The sequence below is a fragment of the Macrotis lagotis genome, chromosome 1 (genome assembly GCF_037893015.1).
Source record: "Macrotis lagotis isolate mMagLag1 chromosome 1, bilby.v1.9.chrom.fasta, whole genome shotgun sequence".
Taxonomy (NCBI): Eukaryota; Metazoa; Chordata; class Mammalia; order Peramelemorphia; family Peramelidae; genus Macrotis; species Macrotis lagotis.
Genome location: NC_133658.1, coordinates 629,178,851 through 629,198,212, shown reverse-complemented (window position 1 = coordinate 629,198,212; position 19,362 = coordinate 629,178,851). Strand labels below are relative to the sequence as shown.

The 19,362-nt window shown below is 32.1% G+C and overlaps 1 protein-coding gene across 4 annotated transcripts in view; it reads left to right on the top strand.

Annotated features, from left to right (window-relative positions):
- Positions 1-19,362, top strand: part of LRP1B (LDL receptor related protein 1B) — a 2,479,914-nt gene that overhangs the window by 2,017,829 nt on the left and 442,723 nt on the right. For all 4 annotated transcript variants that reach the window (XM_074215080.1, XM_074215079.1, XM_074215078.1 and 1 more), the window contains exon 43: positions 1,885-2,089. In XM_074215080.1, the coding sequence (XP_074071181.1) occupies positions 1,885-2,089 (205 nt within the window). The remainder of the gene's footprint in view (positions 1-1,884; positions 2,090-19,362) is intronic.

Genomic DNA, 19,362 nt, shown 5'->3' with positions numbered 1-19,362 from the left:
CTTTCTAAGATTCTAGGGCAAAAAGGAATGAGTGAGTGAAAAATTATATATTAAACATAACGTGCCAAACACTGTGCTAAACTGCTAGTAATAAAAATGTCAAAGCAATGTCAATCTGTCCTCAAGATCTTACATTTTGGTTTAGGAACTTATAGGGATGTGAGTAGAACCTAGGGAGAATCAGAAAGGACAGGGAGGGTGGTGGCTAGTGGAACTTCTATCTGGTATTGAGGTATCTCCAAAGGAAGTAAGTAGCCAAATGCTGTGGAAAAGTTATCAACCTGATTTGTAGTAAGCTTCATAATATAGAATGAGATATAAAGAAAAGATTTTGTTTGGGAAGTCATTTTAGTTTAAGAAAAAACATTTTCCCTTATTTACATCATTAAGTGAAAATATAGAATCTATATCAAACAACAGATAAATAGAGATGTAATCAAGATTGATACAAGGTAGGAAAACATTAAACATGCTAAATTATTCTCTGGGGCAATGTTACAGGTGATATTTATGATTTGTAAAATATGTTTTAAGCCTTTAAAATGTTCATTTGAAAAATCCTAAACTACAGACATTTTGGTAGAATTCTTGTTTTCTTTTTTGGGAGTGAATGAAATGCTTCTTAAAAATTGATGGCTGGGGTGGCTAGGTGGTGTAGTGGATAAAGCACCGGCCTTGGAGTCAGGAGTACCTGGGTTCAAATCCGGTCTCAGACACTTAATAATTACTTAGCTGTGTGGCCTTGGGCAAGCCACTTAACCCCATTTTGCCTTGCAAAAACCTAAAAAAAAATTGATGGCTAATAGCTCATGAATTCTTTTAAAATTAGCTCATTTTATTTACCTGTATATGCCATTTGTCTCTCAGATTCACATTATTGAAATCGCTATCAATATTTTTTTTAACAAAGTGAATATGCAGCCCAGATGTATTCAAAGAGTCTATTTAATTATCAAGGAGAAATTGATTTTGTTGTAAATTTACTTTTTGCTCGATAATATCATAGTTTCATGTATTCTACTTAATGATACAGAAGACCATAACCTCACATTATCCTTAAATGCTTGCACATAAGAATGCCATATATAATTCTTCCATGTTTAAAGTATCATGAGGTATTTTTTGATGATAGCAATTAATTTAATCAATAAAAATATTGTTCAGAACCTATTGATAAAGATGTTGAGTATCCAATACAACTGAAAACATTTGGGATTGAAAGATTTTCCATTACACTAAATTAAAAAAAAGTTGAAGTATGGGGATGCCAAAAATGGCTCAATGACTAGAGTCAGAAGAGAGGAAAAATAAGGGGGGGAAAAAGGGAACACAAAATTTTATTAATGAATAGTATATAGTCAAATATCAGAATGCATAGTTTCTGTAAACTTGGACTAAATATAGCACCAGTATTAAAGTGAAACTCTAAGGATTTAGATGTAGGATAGAACTTTCAAGAGTCTAAACTATGAACTCGGCAAATGGATTAAACAGTATTATACAGGTAAGGGAAATATTTGTTCAAGATCTACTGAATAGTATGATACTATCATGTGAGAACAGGACTTTTTGGTTTTTTGGTGCACTTAGTTCAGAGGGAACTTAATAGTACAATTCCACCCCCCACCCACCGTAAGTATTAAACTCCATATTACATCATACAGATTCATTCAATTAAATTCCTATTTGTAGAAAATATTTCTTAGAAAAATTTCCAACATTCATTTTAAGACTCTAGGAAATATTTCTCTAAGTATTATTTAAAAATTGTAACAGAATTACCTAAAATGGGGATCCATTATTTTACTTCTTTTAAAAAGTTTGGTTTTATATTTCTTCTATAAATAAAACAAACATTTATATATTTTTCTATTTAAAATATAGTTTAATGTTTTGGACCAACTGGAATGAGCAGCATCCAAGTATAATGCGATCTACACTCAAAGGAAAAAATGCCCAAGTTGTTGTCAGCACAGACATTCTTACTCCAAATGGACTCACCATTGATCACAGTGCAGAAAAATTGTACTTCTCAGATGGTAGCCTTGGCAAAATCGAAAGATGTGAATATGATGGATCCAAGAGATATGTGAGTTAAATTATTTTTTTAATGTGGATTTTGAAATGGTACATTTAAATACTTATACTTCTCTACTTAAAAAAGGAATATATGATGTCCAAAGAAGTTTAAATCAATCATATCAAACAAATTGAGAAAGGAAAAAAAAAAACAAACAAAAATGAAGTCTGAAGCGGTTACTTGTTGGCTGATTTCTATTACCATTTGAGTATTTGTATTTGTGCTCTAGAGATGTTTCCTGAATATCACAAGCTATTCTTTGAAGTATAATAAATTTGACTTTTTGAAATGGAAAATGTTACCATAGAATAAATGTGTTTTATTGGGAAAAAATGCTTAATGGATTGGTAAGTACAATTTAACACAAGAGTTTTAAAGAAATGAAATAAAATAGTTTATCCACAGATGTGGGGGAAATGAGTCTACAAATTTCAATCATTATGTAATACATAATGTGATTCATTTATGTTTTTATAATTAAAATTTTTTTCTCTTATGGAATGATAGATAACTTATTAAAGTATAATTCATTGTCTTTAGAACAGAACTGATATGGATATGCTGTTTTATTTTTAAATTATATATTTTATTTTCCCCAATTATATGTTAAAACAATTTTTAGCATTCTTAAAAAAAGTTTCCAATTCCAAATTCTGTTCTTCCCTCTTCCCCTCCCCCCTCCCTAAGACAGCAAGCAATCAGGTAAATATTATATTTATATATAATTATATAGAACATTTCTGTAACAGTCATTTTGCATAGGAAGAATGAAAAAGTGGAAAATAGCATGTTTCAGGCTATATTCAAACAGTATCAGTTCTTTCTCTAGAAGCAGAGGATAGTATGCTTCATCCTTTAGATTTTCTTGGACCATTATATTGCTGAGGCTAGCTGTAATTCACAGTTCTTCGTTGAATAATATTGAGAATACTATATATAACATTATCCTGATTCTATTTTCTTCCCTTTGCATCAGTTTACGTAAGTCTTTCTAGGATTTTAGCAGATCATCCATTGCCATTTGTTTATTTATTATTGTCATTCTCAATATTTCATTACATTCATATTCCACAGTTTGTTTAGCCATTCCTTGATTGATGGGTATTCCCTTAATTTCCAATTCTTAGCCTCCACAAAAATAGCAGCTGTAAACATTTTTGAGCAAATAAATCCTTTACTCCTCTTTTTTTGATGTAACCTGATTTATTTAAAAAAGATGAATTTGTTTGAGATCAAAATATTATGCAGTCAAATGTGGTGGTGATTTGATTTTGCTTCTGTATGACCACAGAAATAAATGTGAATGTTATTTAAAAGAGGAAGAAGTAGAAATCATGCTTCATCTTTTCATTTAGAACAAAGAGACATTAACAAAGTGTCCCCCTAGACCCAATAAGAAGTTCTTATTCCCTACTTTAGTGACAACATCCAGACTCTATTATCTTCTTTTTTCACTAGCATCCCTAATGGAGAGAAATAACAAAGTTTGGTTCTTCAGTTTGATTCTTGGAGTCAGCTCATATGTGCTCTGTCTTGTACATAATTAGGTTCTTAATAAATGTTTGCGAGTTGAATTCATTAAAATTAGAATAAACATAGTCTACAGCATATTAGATAGTTGAAATGTATTGCTCTTTCCTGATTTTTAATTAGTGGTTCATCTTTTTTAATACATAGAGACTGGAGATGGATAGTGCCTTGTGTTGTCAATTCTAAGGGGATGACAACTTCTGATAACCTCCTATCTGTTGATACTTGAAAGGACTTAGGTTCAGCAATAATGATTTAATTAACTCAGACTTCCTAGTGAATGATACTTTTTAAAATTGATGAATAGGAGTTTGAGTAGTACATAGAGAACTGGATTTAGAATCAGGAAGACATATTTCAAAAAGCCTGGTACGTTCTAACTGAAGTCTTTTCACCTTTTCAATGCACAAAACAACTTAGTAAGACTATATATAAATCAGAGAGAAGGTGCTCACTTTTGTTAGTAGCGGAAATTTCATCTTTGTAATCTATGGCCTAATACTTATTCTTAATAGAAATTTTTCACTTAAATATAAATTTTTTTAGAAAATGTCCCATTTTTTAGGATTTCTTCTTTAGGATATAGGCCTAGAATTGAAATTGCTGGATCAAAGGGTATGAACAGCTTTATTACTCCTTGGGTGTAGTTCTATATTGCTCTACAGCATGGTTGGATCCATTCAAAACTCCCCCAGCAATGCATTAATGTCCCAATCCTCCCACAACCCCTCCAATGTTGATCATATTCCCTTTTTCTCATGTTGCTTAATCTAATAGGTTTGAGATGATACCTCATTGTTGTTTTAATTTGCATTTCTCTAATCAATAATGATTTGGAGTATTTTTCATATGATTTTATATATATATATATAGCTTAAATATCTTCATTTGAAAACTGTCTATTCATATCCTTTGACCATTTATCAATTGAGGAATGACTTGCAACCTTATAAATTTGATGCAATTCTCTATATGTTTTAGAAATGAGACCTTTATCAGAACTCCTAGTTGTGAAGATCATTTCCCAGCTTTCTCCTTTCCTTCCTATTTTGGCAGCATTGATTTTATTAGTGTAAAACCTTTTTAATTTAATATAGTCAAAATCATTCTTTTGCAGTTTATAATATACTCTATTTCTTGATTGGTCATAAATTTGTCCCCTTTCCATAGATCTGATAGATAATTTCTTGGTCTATTCATTTATCTGTGGTGTCACCCTTTATGTCTAAATCCTATACCCATTTTTGACTTGATTTTGATATAGGATGTGAGAAGTAGATCTATGTCTAATTTTTGCCATACTATTTTACAGTTTTCCCAATAACTTTTGTCAAATGCTAAGTTCTTATCCCAGAAGCTAATGTCTTTGCGTTTGTCAAACAGTAGATTGCTGTAGTCATTTACTGAGGTTTCTTTTGAAGCTATCCTAATCCACTAATCCATTACTCTATTTCTTAACAGTACCAGTCAGTTTTGATGACTGCCACTTTATAGTATAGTTTTAGATCTGGTAGAGCTAGGCCACCTTCCTTTACATTTTTTTTCATCAGTTCCCTTGTTATTATTCTTCACCTTTTGTTGCTCCAGATGAATTTTGTTACTATTTTTTCTAGCCTGGTAAAATAATTATTTGGTAGTTTGATTGGTAAGACACTGAATAAGTAATTTAATTTGAGTAGAATTTTCATTTTTATTAGCTCAACCTAATCATGAGCGATTGACATTTTTCAATTATTTAGATCTGACTTTATTTGTCTGAGGCATACTTTATAATTGTATTCATACAATTTTGGGGTTTGTCCAAAATTTCTAAGGGTTGTTTTTGAGGCAATGGGTTCAGTGACTTGCCCAAGGTCACACAACTAAGTAATTATTGTTTGAGGTCAAATTTGAACTGAGTTGCTCCTGACTCCAAGGCCAGTGCTCTATCCACTGTGCCACCTAGCTTCCCCTCTTTTTTTAATGAGAAAAATTTTGATTTAATTTAAAGGAAAATCTTCAGCAACTTCAATTGACTGCAGTTATATTTTTGTGGTGATCTTTCCCATTCTTTCATTTTTAAAAATAAAAAGTAATTATCTCCAAATCCCCTCTACACAACTGAATGTTGCAATTTACTGCTGAAAGTAAGAATTTTCCTGAGATCAATTTGATTTAATAAAATAAACAGATTTCTCCAGATTCCAAATGACTCACAACTTGCCTCCATACATCCCTGATAACATTATTTTGATATATAATATACGAATTTCAGGTATATTGATTTTAAAGTAAACAACCTAAAAACTAAGTGATGTTACACCTTTACAAATTGAATTCTAACACACAATCGAACGTTTATATTCTTCTCTGAAAACAAACTATTTTGAAAATATTTTTTACCATGGAGCAGCTAGATGGCACAGTGTAGATAGAGCATTGTCCCTGGAGCCAGGAAGATCTGAGTCCACATTCTGATCTCAGATATTTAATAATTATCTAGCTGTGTGATCTTGAACAAGTCACTTAACCCCATTGTCTTGCAAAAAATTTAAGAAAAAAAAGAAAATGTTCTTTGCCTATTTCTTCCCCTTTTCTATTTATTTTTAGCAAGTTCATCACTTGAAGGGAGCATAGCCAATTGAATCCAGATGAGGCAATGACAGCAATTTACACAGAAGTTCACTTAGATTATAGATATTTCCTTCTGAACTGATTTTAAATGGTTTACAAATTGGTCTTTAGTTCAGTGTTACTTCATTCATGTAAGAATTCATTGATGTTCTTTGCTTAGGAAGAGCTTAATACTTTCTGTGCTTCTTATGGTCATGTTTCAATTTAATTTTATATATTGTTTAGATTTGCCATAAGTAGTTCATTTTCTTTTCAAGGAAAAATAAAAATGTTGCAATTTACACTGAATGCAAATAGTCTTAGTCATTTTTTCACACCTGCTACATTTTAATTGAATGATAATTTAGAAACTTGAAAAAAGTCTGAATTATAAAGGATTGATCATAGATTTCGAACAATCAGGGACTTAAGAGGTAATTCTTAACTGATTATTCTTTCTAAAATTCTTTCTAAATGTCTATTTTGGAAAGTCACTATTGTATCAAATTTTAGTTCTGATTAACTCACTAACTCTCTTATTGATCCTACCTTAGTTATTTAAGGTCCATATAACTTAGGGAAATAGGGAAATGACACATTTATATTAAAATTCCAAATGTTTGATTATATGAATGATATTAATGTGGGGCAAGAGAGATTCCAAGATTTTATAGCTCCCAATAGCCCAAGCTTTCATATATGCTGTGGAAAGGGGAATTCTATTCCAACTCTAACTCCTAACATTTTATTTTAATGAAATCCAAATTGGAAATTCATCTTTCAACTTGAGCAACTTGGGTAAAGAAAATGAAATCTCCCCAGACTAGAAATATATTCAAATTTTTGACATAAGAGAACTGTTTCCAGGAGTTCATTAGTCTTTCTTCCTTTACTTACTACTCTTTACTATTTAATGAATATATAGGGCTTCAGATTTATTTAATTCTTTATTTTGCTCTTTCTACATTAGTCATATGGAATGCATTGTTTTCTAGAATGGTCAGTAAACATTTGTTGAATTGAACTTAATTAAAATTAATGATAAAAATTCAAGACTTTTTTTTAAAAAAGGCATGATGGAACATTTACTAAAATGTCCAGATAATGCAGTACTTTTCATAGGAATATAGGAGGTTTTTTTGTTTTGTTTTTTACTGCTATAAGACATATGAAATTGTTCGGTTCTTTTCAAATCTATTTTCCAAACATTCATTATATTATTTCTATATAGAAGGCAATTTGGATTACAAAATATTATGACTGTCTGTTGCTCTTCCTGCCTGTCTATCTGATCTATCTATCTAAAATAATATTTTAATGGAAATTTGTGATAAATGCAAAGAGATGGTCAATTCACAGTGCTCTGAGAAATTTCAAATAATGCACATCATTTTCACCTAAGATGGAAGCAGAAGTATGTATAGACTTGTTAGGTTTGGTGTGTCAGCATAACCTGGGAGAGAATTCCCACTGATTCTTCCCCTTACTTTGAATAGTTTGCTGAGGAGAAGGCAGTCAATAAAAATAGTTTAGTTTCCAAAAGCTTTCTGGGATGCTATACCCACATTTTTTGTATGCCTGTCATTGGGAGCCCAGAAAAATTTCATGGGTAGAATCATACTTCAGATAGAACTTTAAGGGGGAAAAATGAATTTTACAAATTGGAGACTGAGGTTGTGGCTATGAATTTCATTCCAGGCATAGGGGAATGACATAAAGGTTTGAAGATTGAAGAGGCCAGGATAGGAACAGGAAATATATACTTATTTAGTTTTATAGGGATGTAAAATTTAGAAAGGGAATGATATCAGGTAAGACTGGACAATTGTCATTAAATAGTTATTAGGCATCTAGTCTATCTAGGCATTGTTCTAAGTGCTGGGGAAATACATTGGAAATAGTCTATGGAATGCTTTGGATGCCAGGAGAAGGGAATAATACTTTCTTCAAGACTTGTATTTAATCAACAAATCTTTTGTTGCTATGTACATAAATGTCAGATGAGGAAAGGGAAAATAATGGAAAGGAATAAACATTTGTATTACCCCTACTGGCCCACACCTTGGAAAACATCCTTGTCCAGTGAGCCCAGGATCAGATATCATCATTGTTCTTACTATCATAACTCAAAGATAGAAGGTCTCAACGGGAAGAACATACTGATGATTAACTCATTCAGTGACAAGTTAGTATGTACTAATGTCGATTATTATCATCACACAGCATAGGCTAGTACTTGCCTAGTATTGCTGATGTGCTAATGTTGCCTCCCTGATAAGGGAGGAATTAAAACCATTTAAGTCCAAGAGACTCCTGCAGTAGTTTCCTATCAGTCAGATCCTTGGGTGGAAGAGTTTCACTATAAGAAACATAATTTCACAACTCATACCTCCAAACCTCTGGATGGTAGGTGTGGTCATCTTTGATATGAAGAACTAAAGGTAGTAGTAGCCAAGAGTGAGCTAAATACTTTTGATAAATATTGAGCTTAGGCAAGAGTTGGAAAGATTAATTAGCAGAATATTGGGATAACTGAGGTCAGGGGTTCTTTTTTTTTAGGTTTTTTTGCAAGGCAAATGGGGTTAAGTGGCTTGCCCAAGGCCACACAGCTAGGTAATTATTAAGTGTCTGGAGGTCAGGGGTTCTTAACCTAGGTTCTGTGAACTAGATACAATATAATCAGCATTTTAAAATACCTGCTATGGGCCAGTGTGCTATATGCCAATAATAATAATAATTATTATTATTACAAATACTAAAAAATTGCAATCCCTGTCCTCAGGAGTTTACAACATAATTAGGAAGACAATTCACGAAAGGAAGCTGAAAGAACAAAAAATGGGGGGGAGGGGCATGATGAAGATGATGTTATTGAAGTTAAACAGTATATCTGGTGGCAAATGAGGAGATGATAGACATGTTGAGCCTTCCATAAAGGGAGGCTTTTGGAAATGTTTTGTTCTGTCCTTTCTCCTCCAATCACAAAAGCAACTGAGGGATCTGATATGATGTGAAAAGCAAAGCTGAAGCCATCTCTATGACTAGATCTAGATATATATAGAATAAAGATAATAAATATATATTTGGAATAAAGAATATAGAATGAATATAGTTAGGGTTATAGATGATATATAGTTATGAATAAAAATAGGTTTAGCTGATATGTAAAGAAATTATTATATAAATAAAATTATGATATATTAAGTTATAAATATAAATATATCTATGTTGTAATGTATTTATATATACATATACTTACATATGTATATATGTATGGTATGTAACTATATTTAGATATAATTTATAATCTTGTATATTTTATTAATTCATTTATAGTCTTTATTCTGAGGAGCTCATAGATTTCTCCAGTTCCTCAGTTTACTTCTTTCCCATAATCTACTTGTTCATCCCATTTCAATCATGCAATAGAAATCATTCCCTTGATCTTGCCATCCCCTTAAATTGTTATACTTCTTTATTCACAAATTCTGAAATTTCCTTATCAGATTATAGTTTATTGTCATGCCACCTTGTTTTTTGACCTCACTACCCCTAGACATGTTCTTCATCCTATTTGTGACCTTTAAATCTTCTCATATCATTAGCCCTGCCCTAGCTATAACCTGCTTCCTTTGTCACCTTGACCTCTTTTTCTCTGTTTCAACTCTGTACTGTCCTCTTTTCTCAAGTCCATTAATCCCTTAATATATGGTTGATGTTGCCTTTACAAGCCACTCCCACTGTCTGCTGCTTTTGTTCTTACTCATGTGCAACCAAATGAAGCTAGGGAAAACCACAAAATTGTTCTGACTGGGCTCACTACAGATTTATGTAACACAATCTCAACCAAACACTCACTGTGGCAAAGCAATCTTTTTATACTTCCCTAATCAATCCCTAAGTGATGAACTTACTAATGATTATGTCTTTTCTTTCTCCTTCTATGCCACCTGGATCTAGTGTCCAGATATGATCCAGGAAGACTGGAGATGATTCTGGATATAAGACAATCAAGGTTAAGTGCCTTGTCCAAGTTAACACAGCTAGTAAATGTCAGAAGCCAAATTTGAACTAAGATCCTTTTGATTTGGTGCTCTGTGCCATCCAGCTTCCCTATGTACCCATAAATATAAATAAACATACATACATACATACATATATTATATATGTTATGTGTATATGTCTGTATGTGTAAGGCTATTTCTATACATTTATTCATCAGTTTTTTCTCTAGATGCAGTCTTTCTTCATATGTTCTTTGTAGTTCATTTGGGTATTTGGACTCAGTCCCCCAAAGTTGTTCTTAAAACAATATTGTTGTTACTCTATACAACATTCTCTTGGTTCTTCTCATTTCATTCTTCATTATTTTGTGCAAGTCTATCCATTTTTCTAAGATGATCAAACTCATCATTGCTTAGAATATGATAGAATTCTAGCACAATCATAGACCACAATCTGTTCATCCATTCTCCAGTTAATCAAGAGCCTCACAAATTCTAGTTTTTTGCTACCGCAGAGAGAGATGATATAAATATTTTAGAACATGAAGTTTTTTTTCCTTTTCCCCTGATCTTGAGAAATAGACCCAGTAGTGGTATTGATGGGTAAAGGAAGTTTGATAAGTTTTTGGTCATAATTCCAGATGTTCTTAAAAATAGTTGAATTCACAGTTCTACCAACAGTGAATTAAGTTGTCTCAATTTTTCCACATCCTCTCCAATATTTGTTATGTTATGATTTCTTCACTGAAAAATTTTCTCTTCATATGTTTTGATCATTTAACAGTAGAGGTATTACTTTTATTCTTATATGTATTGGAAACCTTGAACAGGATTTCCTAGACTGCTTAAATTCAACACGTCCAAATCAAAACTCATTTTCTTTCCCTAAAAATGTACCCTCTTTTTCTGTCATATTTATTGAGGGTAGTTCCCAGTTACCTAGTCAACAACTTAAGTATTATAACCAGTTCCTCACTTTCTGTTTTTGCTTCAGCTCTTATCCCCACACATGAAATAAGTTGCTAAATTCCATATCCTTTATATCACTTATGTGCACCTCCTTCTCTCCGCTGTCACAGTCACCAACCATGGTTCAGAACCTTGGTTCTGGTTCACATGGACAAATGAAATAACTTTTCTTATTGGTCTTCCTTTGTAATTAATTCTGATTGGTCTCTCTTTACACCAGCCCATTCTCTACTTAGCTGTCAAAACAATCTTCAAAAATTCCAGTTCAGACCATACCAACTACTTCTAATTTCCCATCATTCAATTAACTCCAAACTCTAAAGCATCCTTATTAACTGCAGGATCAAATATGAAACTCTTTGTCTTTTAAAGTCCTTAATGATTTCTTCCCCTTGCTGCCTGTTCAGTTTTCTTATATCTTGCTCCATCATCAACCCCTCCCCCCACATAGATGCTAACCTCCTTGTTGTCTTTCTATCTTGTTTTAAATATTTTTAGTCTATAATTATTTGTCAAAAAGAATTATATTCTATTACTCTTTGTACCATCCTTGATATCTAGCATATTTTTCCATCAGAAGACCAGTGAAATGTTTCAGAACCTTAGAAACATTAACTGAATTAGTTTATTTAGTCCTAAAGTGTATGTTTAATGAATACTGAAAAAGAAAAAAAATATGCTGGGCATATTGCTAAGTTAATCTACTTTATAAATATTTTTTCTATCCTTAAGTCTAGACAATCAACACTTGAAAAATTTCCAAATTTCTGAGATGTAGATGTAAATTTACTGCCCATTTAACAATTCTTGTGACTGGGCTCCAGTTGACCCGTCATACTTCTCCCTTAACCTGTCTACAGAATCTCTGCCAGAATAGCTTCAAAAATAGGGTACTCATAGTCTTAAACAATTCCTTTTTTTAGTTTTTATGTTTATAGGGTAATAGTTTTGAAACTGGAGGGCCCTTAGATACACCATATTGTCCAAAGCCCTCTTTTTCCTGGTGAGAACTGTCTAAAGAAACAAAGTAACTTTCCAAAGTTCATATAGACAATAAATTACAGAGGCAGGATTTGAAGCCATGTCTTTTGATTCAAAATTAAGTGTTTTTTTCTTAATTTAGAATAATTTTACCATGCTTACATTTTTAAAAATTATTTGTGTTAATGTCTTTTACAATAAAACACAAGCTCCTAGAGGGCAGGTACTGTATTTTATATAGTGAATATATTTCTATCCACCATAGTGCCAAGCTTAGTTCTAGACACATAATGGATGTAATAATTACTTACTAAGTAGTAATTATAATTATCTACTAGGAAATAATGGAACCTTAAGACTAGAAACATCATTGCTAATTCTCTGCAATCCCACCCATCTTCCCACTTCTAGCAAAGGCTAATTTTGTTTTCTACTGTTAAAAAGTATAGTAAAAATTTCATTGAGATTGCTGCATTAAGGATAAACCATATTCTAATATATTCAAGGGCATTCTTTGGTGATATTACAAAACTGAATTTGAAAGCTTTTCTGGCATTAAGTCGGAAAAATAGGTCACTGTTTTTCTTATTTCCTATCCCAGACTTCTGCTGCGACTCTCTGATTATTCAAATAAATAATAGTTTATCTATAAATGGAAAATTGTGACCAGCTTTAATATTAAAAGGAAAAGAATGCCTAACCATCCCATTTATTGCTTCTGAACTTTAAAAAATCTTTTGTACCTTGTGTACCTTTGTATTTGTGTAGTATAGCTTTCATACATTAGAATAATCTTTCCAGATCCCAACATAAGCCATTTTCTCTAAGGTAGTTAGTCAGGGATTCAGTGGGAAAATGTGGACCACCTTTATATCCCTGGGGCATGATAATATTGTTTTGAAGCATAGGGGATATTTAAGGGGCTCTATAAAGAAATGGAAGAATATTCCAGATGGGTGGACTCTTTCCAACTCCAATAACATAAGTGTAACTTGAAAAGTGTGGGTCCATTGATATTGTGTGCTTGTTGGAATTAGGTCAGTAGGAAAGCAAAGAAAAAATGGAGCAAATTTTGGGGGTTTCTTTTTTTAAATATTTTGTCCTGTTGGGAAGGGGGGAAAGCCCCCTCCCCCTTTTAGAAAAAAACAGTTAATTTTTTTTCTTGTTTGTTATTTTTGTTGACTGCCTTGGATTTATTTAAAGGTAATCTATGTTCCCAGCCATCTTTTAGGTTAATTGGAAAAAAAGGGAAAGTTTAAATATTTGTCCTCCTTATGATAAAACTGATTATTCAAGTTTACCCTCACAATATTCTCCAAGAATCATTCTTTAGTTAAATAATACACTTTATCTATCTGGTATTACTGTCAATATTTAAGCAGGGATCTTTTGTTTCTCTCATGGTATCCTTTATGCTATTTTTCCTGCTCTATTCTGAAATTTAATATAACTGACATTAAAAGATAGAGTAGTAATATAATGGTATTTTGAGAAATCAAATTGTGTGTGTGTGTGTGTGTGTTTGTGTGTGTGATTATTATTTTTAAAGCATTCTTTGGGCTTTTTAAAAAAGTGATTATTGTATAATATTTCCTTTGTTTCAACATATAAGGCAAAAAATTTTACAAAATATTAATAATGATAATGATAACAAATTTGTTCTTCAAAGGTTCTTTGAAAGCACTTGAATATTTTTTCACATTCATTAGATGCTCTATAAATGATAGATTTCAAAATAAGTTATACATAACTGTGGAAGAACCATCTCTATAGACATCTCATGTTTCCTAATGAAGTTTATTAAAGAATTTTCTTTACAGAGGTCTTGAGCGGACTTCACAAAGGTATGCTATAGTTCTTAGGTCTGTATATTTAGCTGAGTTGTCTTCAGCAATCTGGACAGAATGGTGTCCTGTTCTCTCAGACCCCTTCATTGAGCAACAACTTACTAGATGGCTTATGAGAAAAATGACAGGGTCCATTCTATTATTTTTAAATCTTTCTCATTATTATTATTATTATTATTATTATTATTATTATTGTATCGAACTAGGATCTATTCCTGTAATTTGTACATTAGTGCTCTTTGTTCTGTTTATGGATTAACCACAAAGAATGACTCTACTAAATTCTCTACATAGCGAAGTTCAAAATATTTGAAGATAGTTATCAAATATTCCCTTGCTCTTTCTGTTTCCATGCTAAATATTCCTAGATCCTTTACTTTTTATCATATGACTTCATGAAGATACTTTGAAGTTCATAATCATACTGGTTGCCTTTCTCTGTTTCCCTTCTATCTTGAGAAAATTCCTGAACATAGTCATCTTTGTATTTTTATGGTTAGCATGTATCTATCAATTCTGGCTAAGATGGTTTCCTTCCTAAAAACCATGTTATGTTATTGAATCAACTAAAATCTCTAAGTTTTTTTCATATTCTGCCCTTTTTGAGATTATTTTTAAGATTCTGACTTTTTTCTATTCATCTTATTATATATCCTTCTTAACTTTGTCATCTGCATTTTTGTTAATATCATGAATCCTTATTCCAAGTCATTGATTGAAAATAGTGAAAAGAACATGGCTAAGGAAAGAACCTAGTACTAGAAATCTAACATCATGTACCCAAGACTGATCTTGATCCACTCCATCTGTGGGTCTTGAAGATCTGAATTCAAATCCAAACTTAAGAGCTTTAGTACCTGTGTGACCTTGGACAACTCCCTTAACCTCCGTCTGCCTCAGTTTTCTTATCTGTTAAATTGAGATATTTGTAAAGCATTTCGCAAACCTTAAAATGCCATGTAAATTTTAGCTATATTATTATTATATTGTTATCTTCACAATAGCCTATAAAATAATATTGTATTATTTCTCCTGGGCCCCGAAGCTGTCCTAATTATTCTTTTTTTTTTGAGAGATCTAAAAACAAACCAAAAAAACCACCACTTTTATGCCCTTCTTAGTAAGCTTTTCTCTTAATAATGTGCCCCTTCTTCTACCTTTTGTCTAATTATAGATTCCTTATAAAACCTTACTGGGAAAGAACAATGAACTAGGTCTGGTTTGGGGTCCCAGCTCTTCCCTGCAACCTTTAATAAAGCACTTATTTTCTGGGGGACTCAGTTATTGTTTTTGTAGCTGCTGTTACTGTTGAAATGTATAAATCTGGATTAAATTATTTCTAAGATTACTTTCAGTTCTAGCAAACTATGGATCAATAAATGGTCTTGATCATATTGTTAGCATTTGTTTTCTTTTTTTGAGAGCCTCCCAAGTCATTTTCCTTTGATAATTGATTGGCATAGAAACATACCCAACTTTTCTTTGAACTTTTTGAAGCTGAGTCTTCTCAAGTCTGCTAAAAGTCCCATCATTTCATTCTTTTGGGCTAATATAAATGTCATGGTCACAGTCTCCCTACTTTCCTATTTTTTTAAACTTTATCTCCTTGTTTAAAAGTCAGACTATACAAATACAATTTGTCCTCCTTGTTAGTTAGGATTATAAATAACAATCATAGAGTTTTTATGGTAAAAATTCTGAGAGAGAAAACTGTACAAAGAAATAGAGAATTTGTCAGATATTTACTGGAATGAATCTCTCCATAGATATTTAGGTACCTTAAACCTGTTTTCATTTCTAAGTACCTGCTATAGGTCCATTTTGTGATATGTATCAGGAATTCACCATCCATTCCCTCCATCTTACCCTATAGTAGGTGATATGTTTTGATAAGGCTATTCTTTTTTCCTCATTTTCTCATCACTCAAATAGACTCTATTTTCACAGTTTTCAGACATTTGGCATATCTTTATTTTCACCTTTCCTGACTCATGCCCACAAATTCTGCTTACTTTGAACATTATATTTACCTAATGCTACATTCCTTTTATAAACCCCTCTTTGCCTAGTATTGTTATTTCCTTTGAAGTCCTATATAATTCATCATTTAAAATCTCAGCCTAGTTTCTGTGTCTACACCCTGGGTGGGGTAAAAATGTATCTAAAGACACAAATGTTGTTCCCTGTCTTGATCTTAGCTATTTTCTTATATGAATTAAGGCATAGTATTTAGCTCTTATCTTTGTATATCATATGTTTTCTAGGATATCTATGTTTATGATTTGTTTGGTTGTTTTTTTTTTCTTTCCCCTTCAGTATCAATTTAGAGCACTCTTTATCCTATAGTTAAGTGTATGATATTCTTTCAAACCATTGAGATGGACTACAAAGTCAGTCAAGAATGCATTATTCTAGTATTTTAAGCCAAAACCCATCAAACAAAATATTTTCCAAAACAATATGCTTCCACAACATAGACAACTGTTATGTCCCAAAATCATTCTGAACCTTTCTTTTTACCAGAACGAGAAATATATTTTTTAATAATTGCTCTTTTCTTACATCTAAATCTTTCATGTACTTTCTAATAAAGTCATAAAAAATTCTTTCAGTTTTGTTTGTTTGTTTTCCTGAAACTTTAATGAATCATTAGGAAAAGGTGCAGTTGTTGGATCTGATGGTTCTCTAACCAAATTCTCCATCAGAGATTGCATTCTTAATGTGCATTCAAGGAAAATAGCTCTAATGCCAATAAGTATAGTCAGAGCTATAAGAATTCCTTTCTATATTCTTGAGCATCTTTGACTATTTTTCCTGGCACTTCTAGGAGGGAGTCAGTTACTGATTTATTTTTGTGGAGTTTTTTTGGTTTTTTTGCATATTCTAACAACTATCATTTGGACACAGGATTATAATAATGCACATTTATAGAACATATTGATGGTAACAAAATATTTTCCTCATAATAAGCTCATAAATTAAGTAGTATAATAATATCTCCATTTTATATGGGAAGAAACCGAGACTCAATGTAAGTAAGTGACTTTTCCACATTTCAATATCTAATAATTGTTAGATTTGTGATTTGAACTTAGGTTTTTGACTATGCTCAGTGTCTTTTTCATTCATTGCTTCTTCCTCAGAAAGTCCAGCTCCAAGAGTTTAGATCAACATATCATGCTCATTCTTTCCTGACACACCTTTCCCCATTTCAGTCTCTTTCTCCTCCTTTTGGTTCCTCTCTATTTTCCTATAACCTTTTTTTGTCCTCTCTTTCTCCTTGAATTATTTGTTTTGCCCCTCATTATCTTTACAAAATCAAAAACAGATATATTCTTCAAACCTTTTCTCATGTTTTTTAATACAAGAGTAGAAAAGTGTGCATTCAACACATATATGGTGAAGAATTTTCTCTGGGCTGAAGACAGACCTTTAGCTCACTAGGTCAATTCTCCTGGTTTCATATCTTGTAGTATTAGAGAGATTTAGTATTGTATCTTAGTACACATTTCCCTGAAAACTAGTACTGATAATTGTCACAGCAAACTGCTTATTTTCCTGGAAAGTTCAGTGATGAAACTGGGGTCTAGGTCTTCCTAGCCTATAAAAAATATGGTATGTTTTAGGCAATTGGTTTTTAGGGAGAAGTATGAATCTAAGATCCCATAGGTATTGTGTTTCAATAACTTCAGAGCCAGACTATTCATTTGCTATTCTTTGCTATTCATTCCTAGTCAAATGATGAGGAAGAAAACAAGTTGCATTTGCACAGTCTAGCTCTTAAAATAGGATTCAGAAAGAGTTGCTTTTTTTCCTATTGCATTTATTCTACCTGTTATAATTGGAATTTAACAAGCTCATTCATGTGCTTAATGTTTTCCATCTAACTCAGTTTTATTAGGTTCTTTTGTTGTAGAATACAGTATCAGTAAAATGTACATCTATTGAGTTAGTATCTGACTTCTATTGATGAAAATATAATAATTGGCTGAGATTATTTTATAGCACGAAGTTAACCTGTGTTATATCTCTTCCTTGATATTATAATGATGAGAATTACCCACATTGTTTTCAGATTTCTCTTGTGTAATAGTTATTTGGAGGTGGGAAAGAGAAATGGAAAGACAGACAGAGAGAGAGAAAGACAAACAAAGGCTCAAGACATAGAGACAGTGGAGGCACAAAGAGAGAAAGACAGACAGAGACAGACATGGGGTGAGGGGAAAGAAATGGAGAGAAAAGTAAGGGACGAAATTTTTTCAGTAGTTTTAAATTATTCTACAGTTAATCAGATACTTCTTTTAAATCTTGATAAGTGAAATAGTAATGGGAGTAAAGCAACAGCGATATGATTATAGCCTTTCTCCCATCAGGTACCCCAGGAGTAAGAATAATTTTTTTTCCAAAGTATCTGCTATTCCCAGAACAAAAATTCCCCAAGAAAAGCTATTGTCCAAGTTTCCAAAGAATTGCAATTTCTTTTCGTCATTACCTCTAGCATCCTTCTTCTGGAAACCTAGAACAGGACTATTTTCAGAGTAAATTCCCAGGCACACATACCAAGCTGTCCTATATTTCTTTAGAGTGGTGAATGGAATGGGGAAAATGAATAATTCTTTTTGTTTTTTGGGGTGAATGTCCTATAATAAGATAGTCTTTAAAGAAGAAAGAAAAAATTTAAAACTCAGAAAAAGCTTTAATTATCATAAAGTAGAAGCAGCTATCAGGGTATTAGGTGATTTAATAGTTCTTATTATATTTCTTTGTAATTTCAAGTATCTTTACATTACATGGTTTCCATAAATAGACTCCATGCATATATTCTATGATATCTCATAATATGATAGTCATTGACATATAGATTATATGGTGATCTCAGTCAATCTATATTTCAGATGCTCAGATATTCAGATGCTCAGAGACAGTAATTAATGAATTAATACCATGGTTGGTCATGTTTAAATTGATGGAATCAGATCAGAATCATGCCCTATCACCCAAGAAGTAAAGCAATCCTTCTAATGGAACCAAGGTTCCTTAGCATTAGTACATTAGTATTTACATTTTATCTTCAGGAAGTTCAACAGGCCATAAACTTTGCCATAAATCCCCAAGACAATTGTCTAAGCAACTTTCAAATGGAGTTGATTATATTTTAGAGGTGCTACATAAAATCACACTCAAATGAGTCTCAGCCCCTTGTGTTTAGTCGTACAAGTTGAAAATTAAAGGAAAAAATCAAAGAAAGCCTAATCTAGACTATTTTATTAACCATTATGTTTAGTGAGTTGTCTTAGCTCCTAAATCTCATCAATATACTGAAAGGCAGCATGAAACAAATGATGTTAGGCTGGGTCTT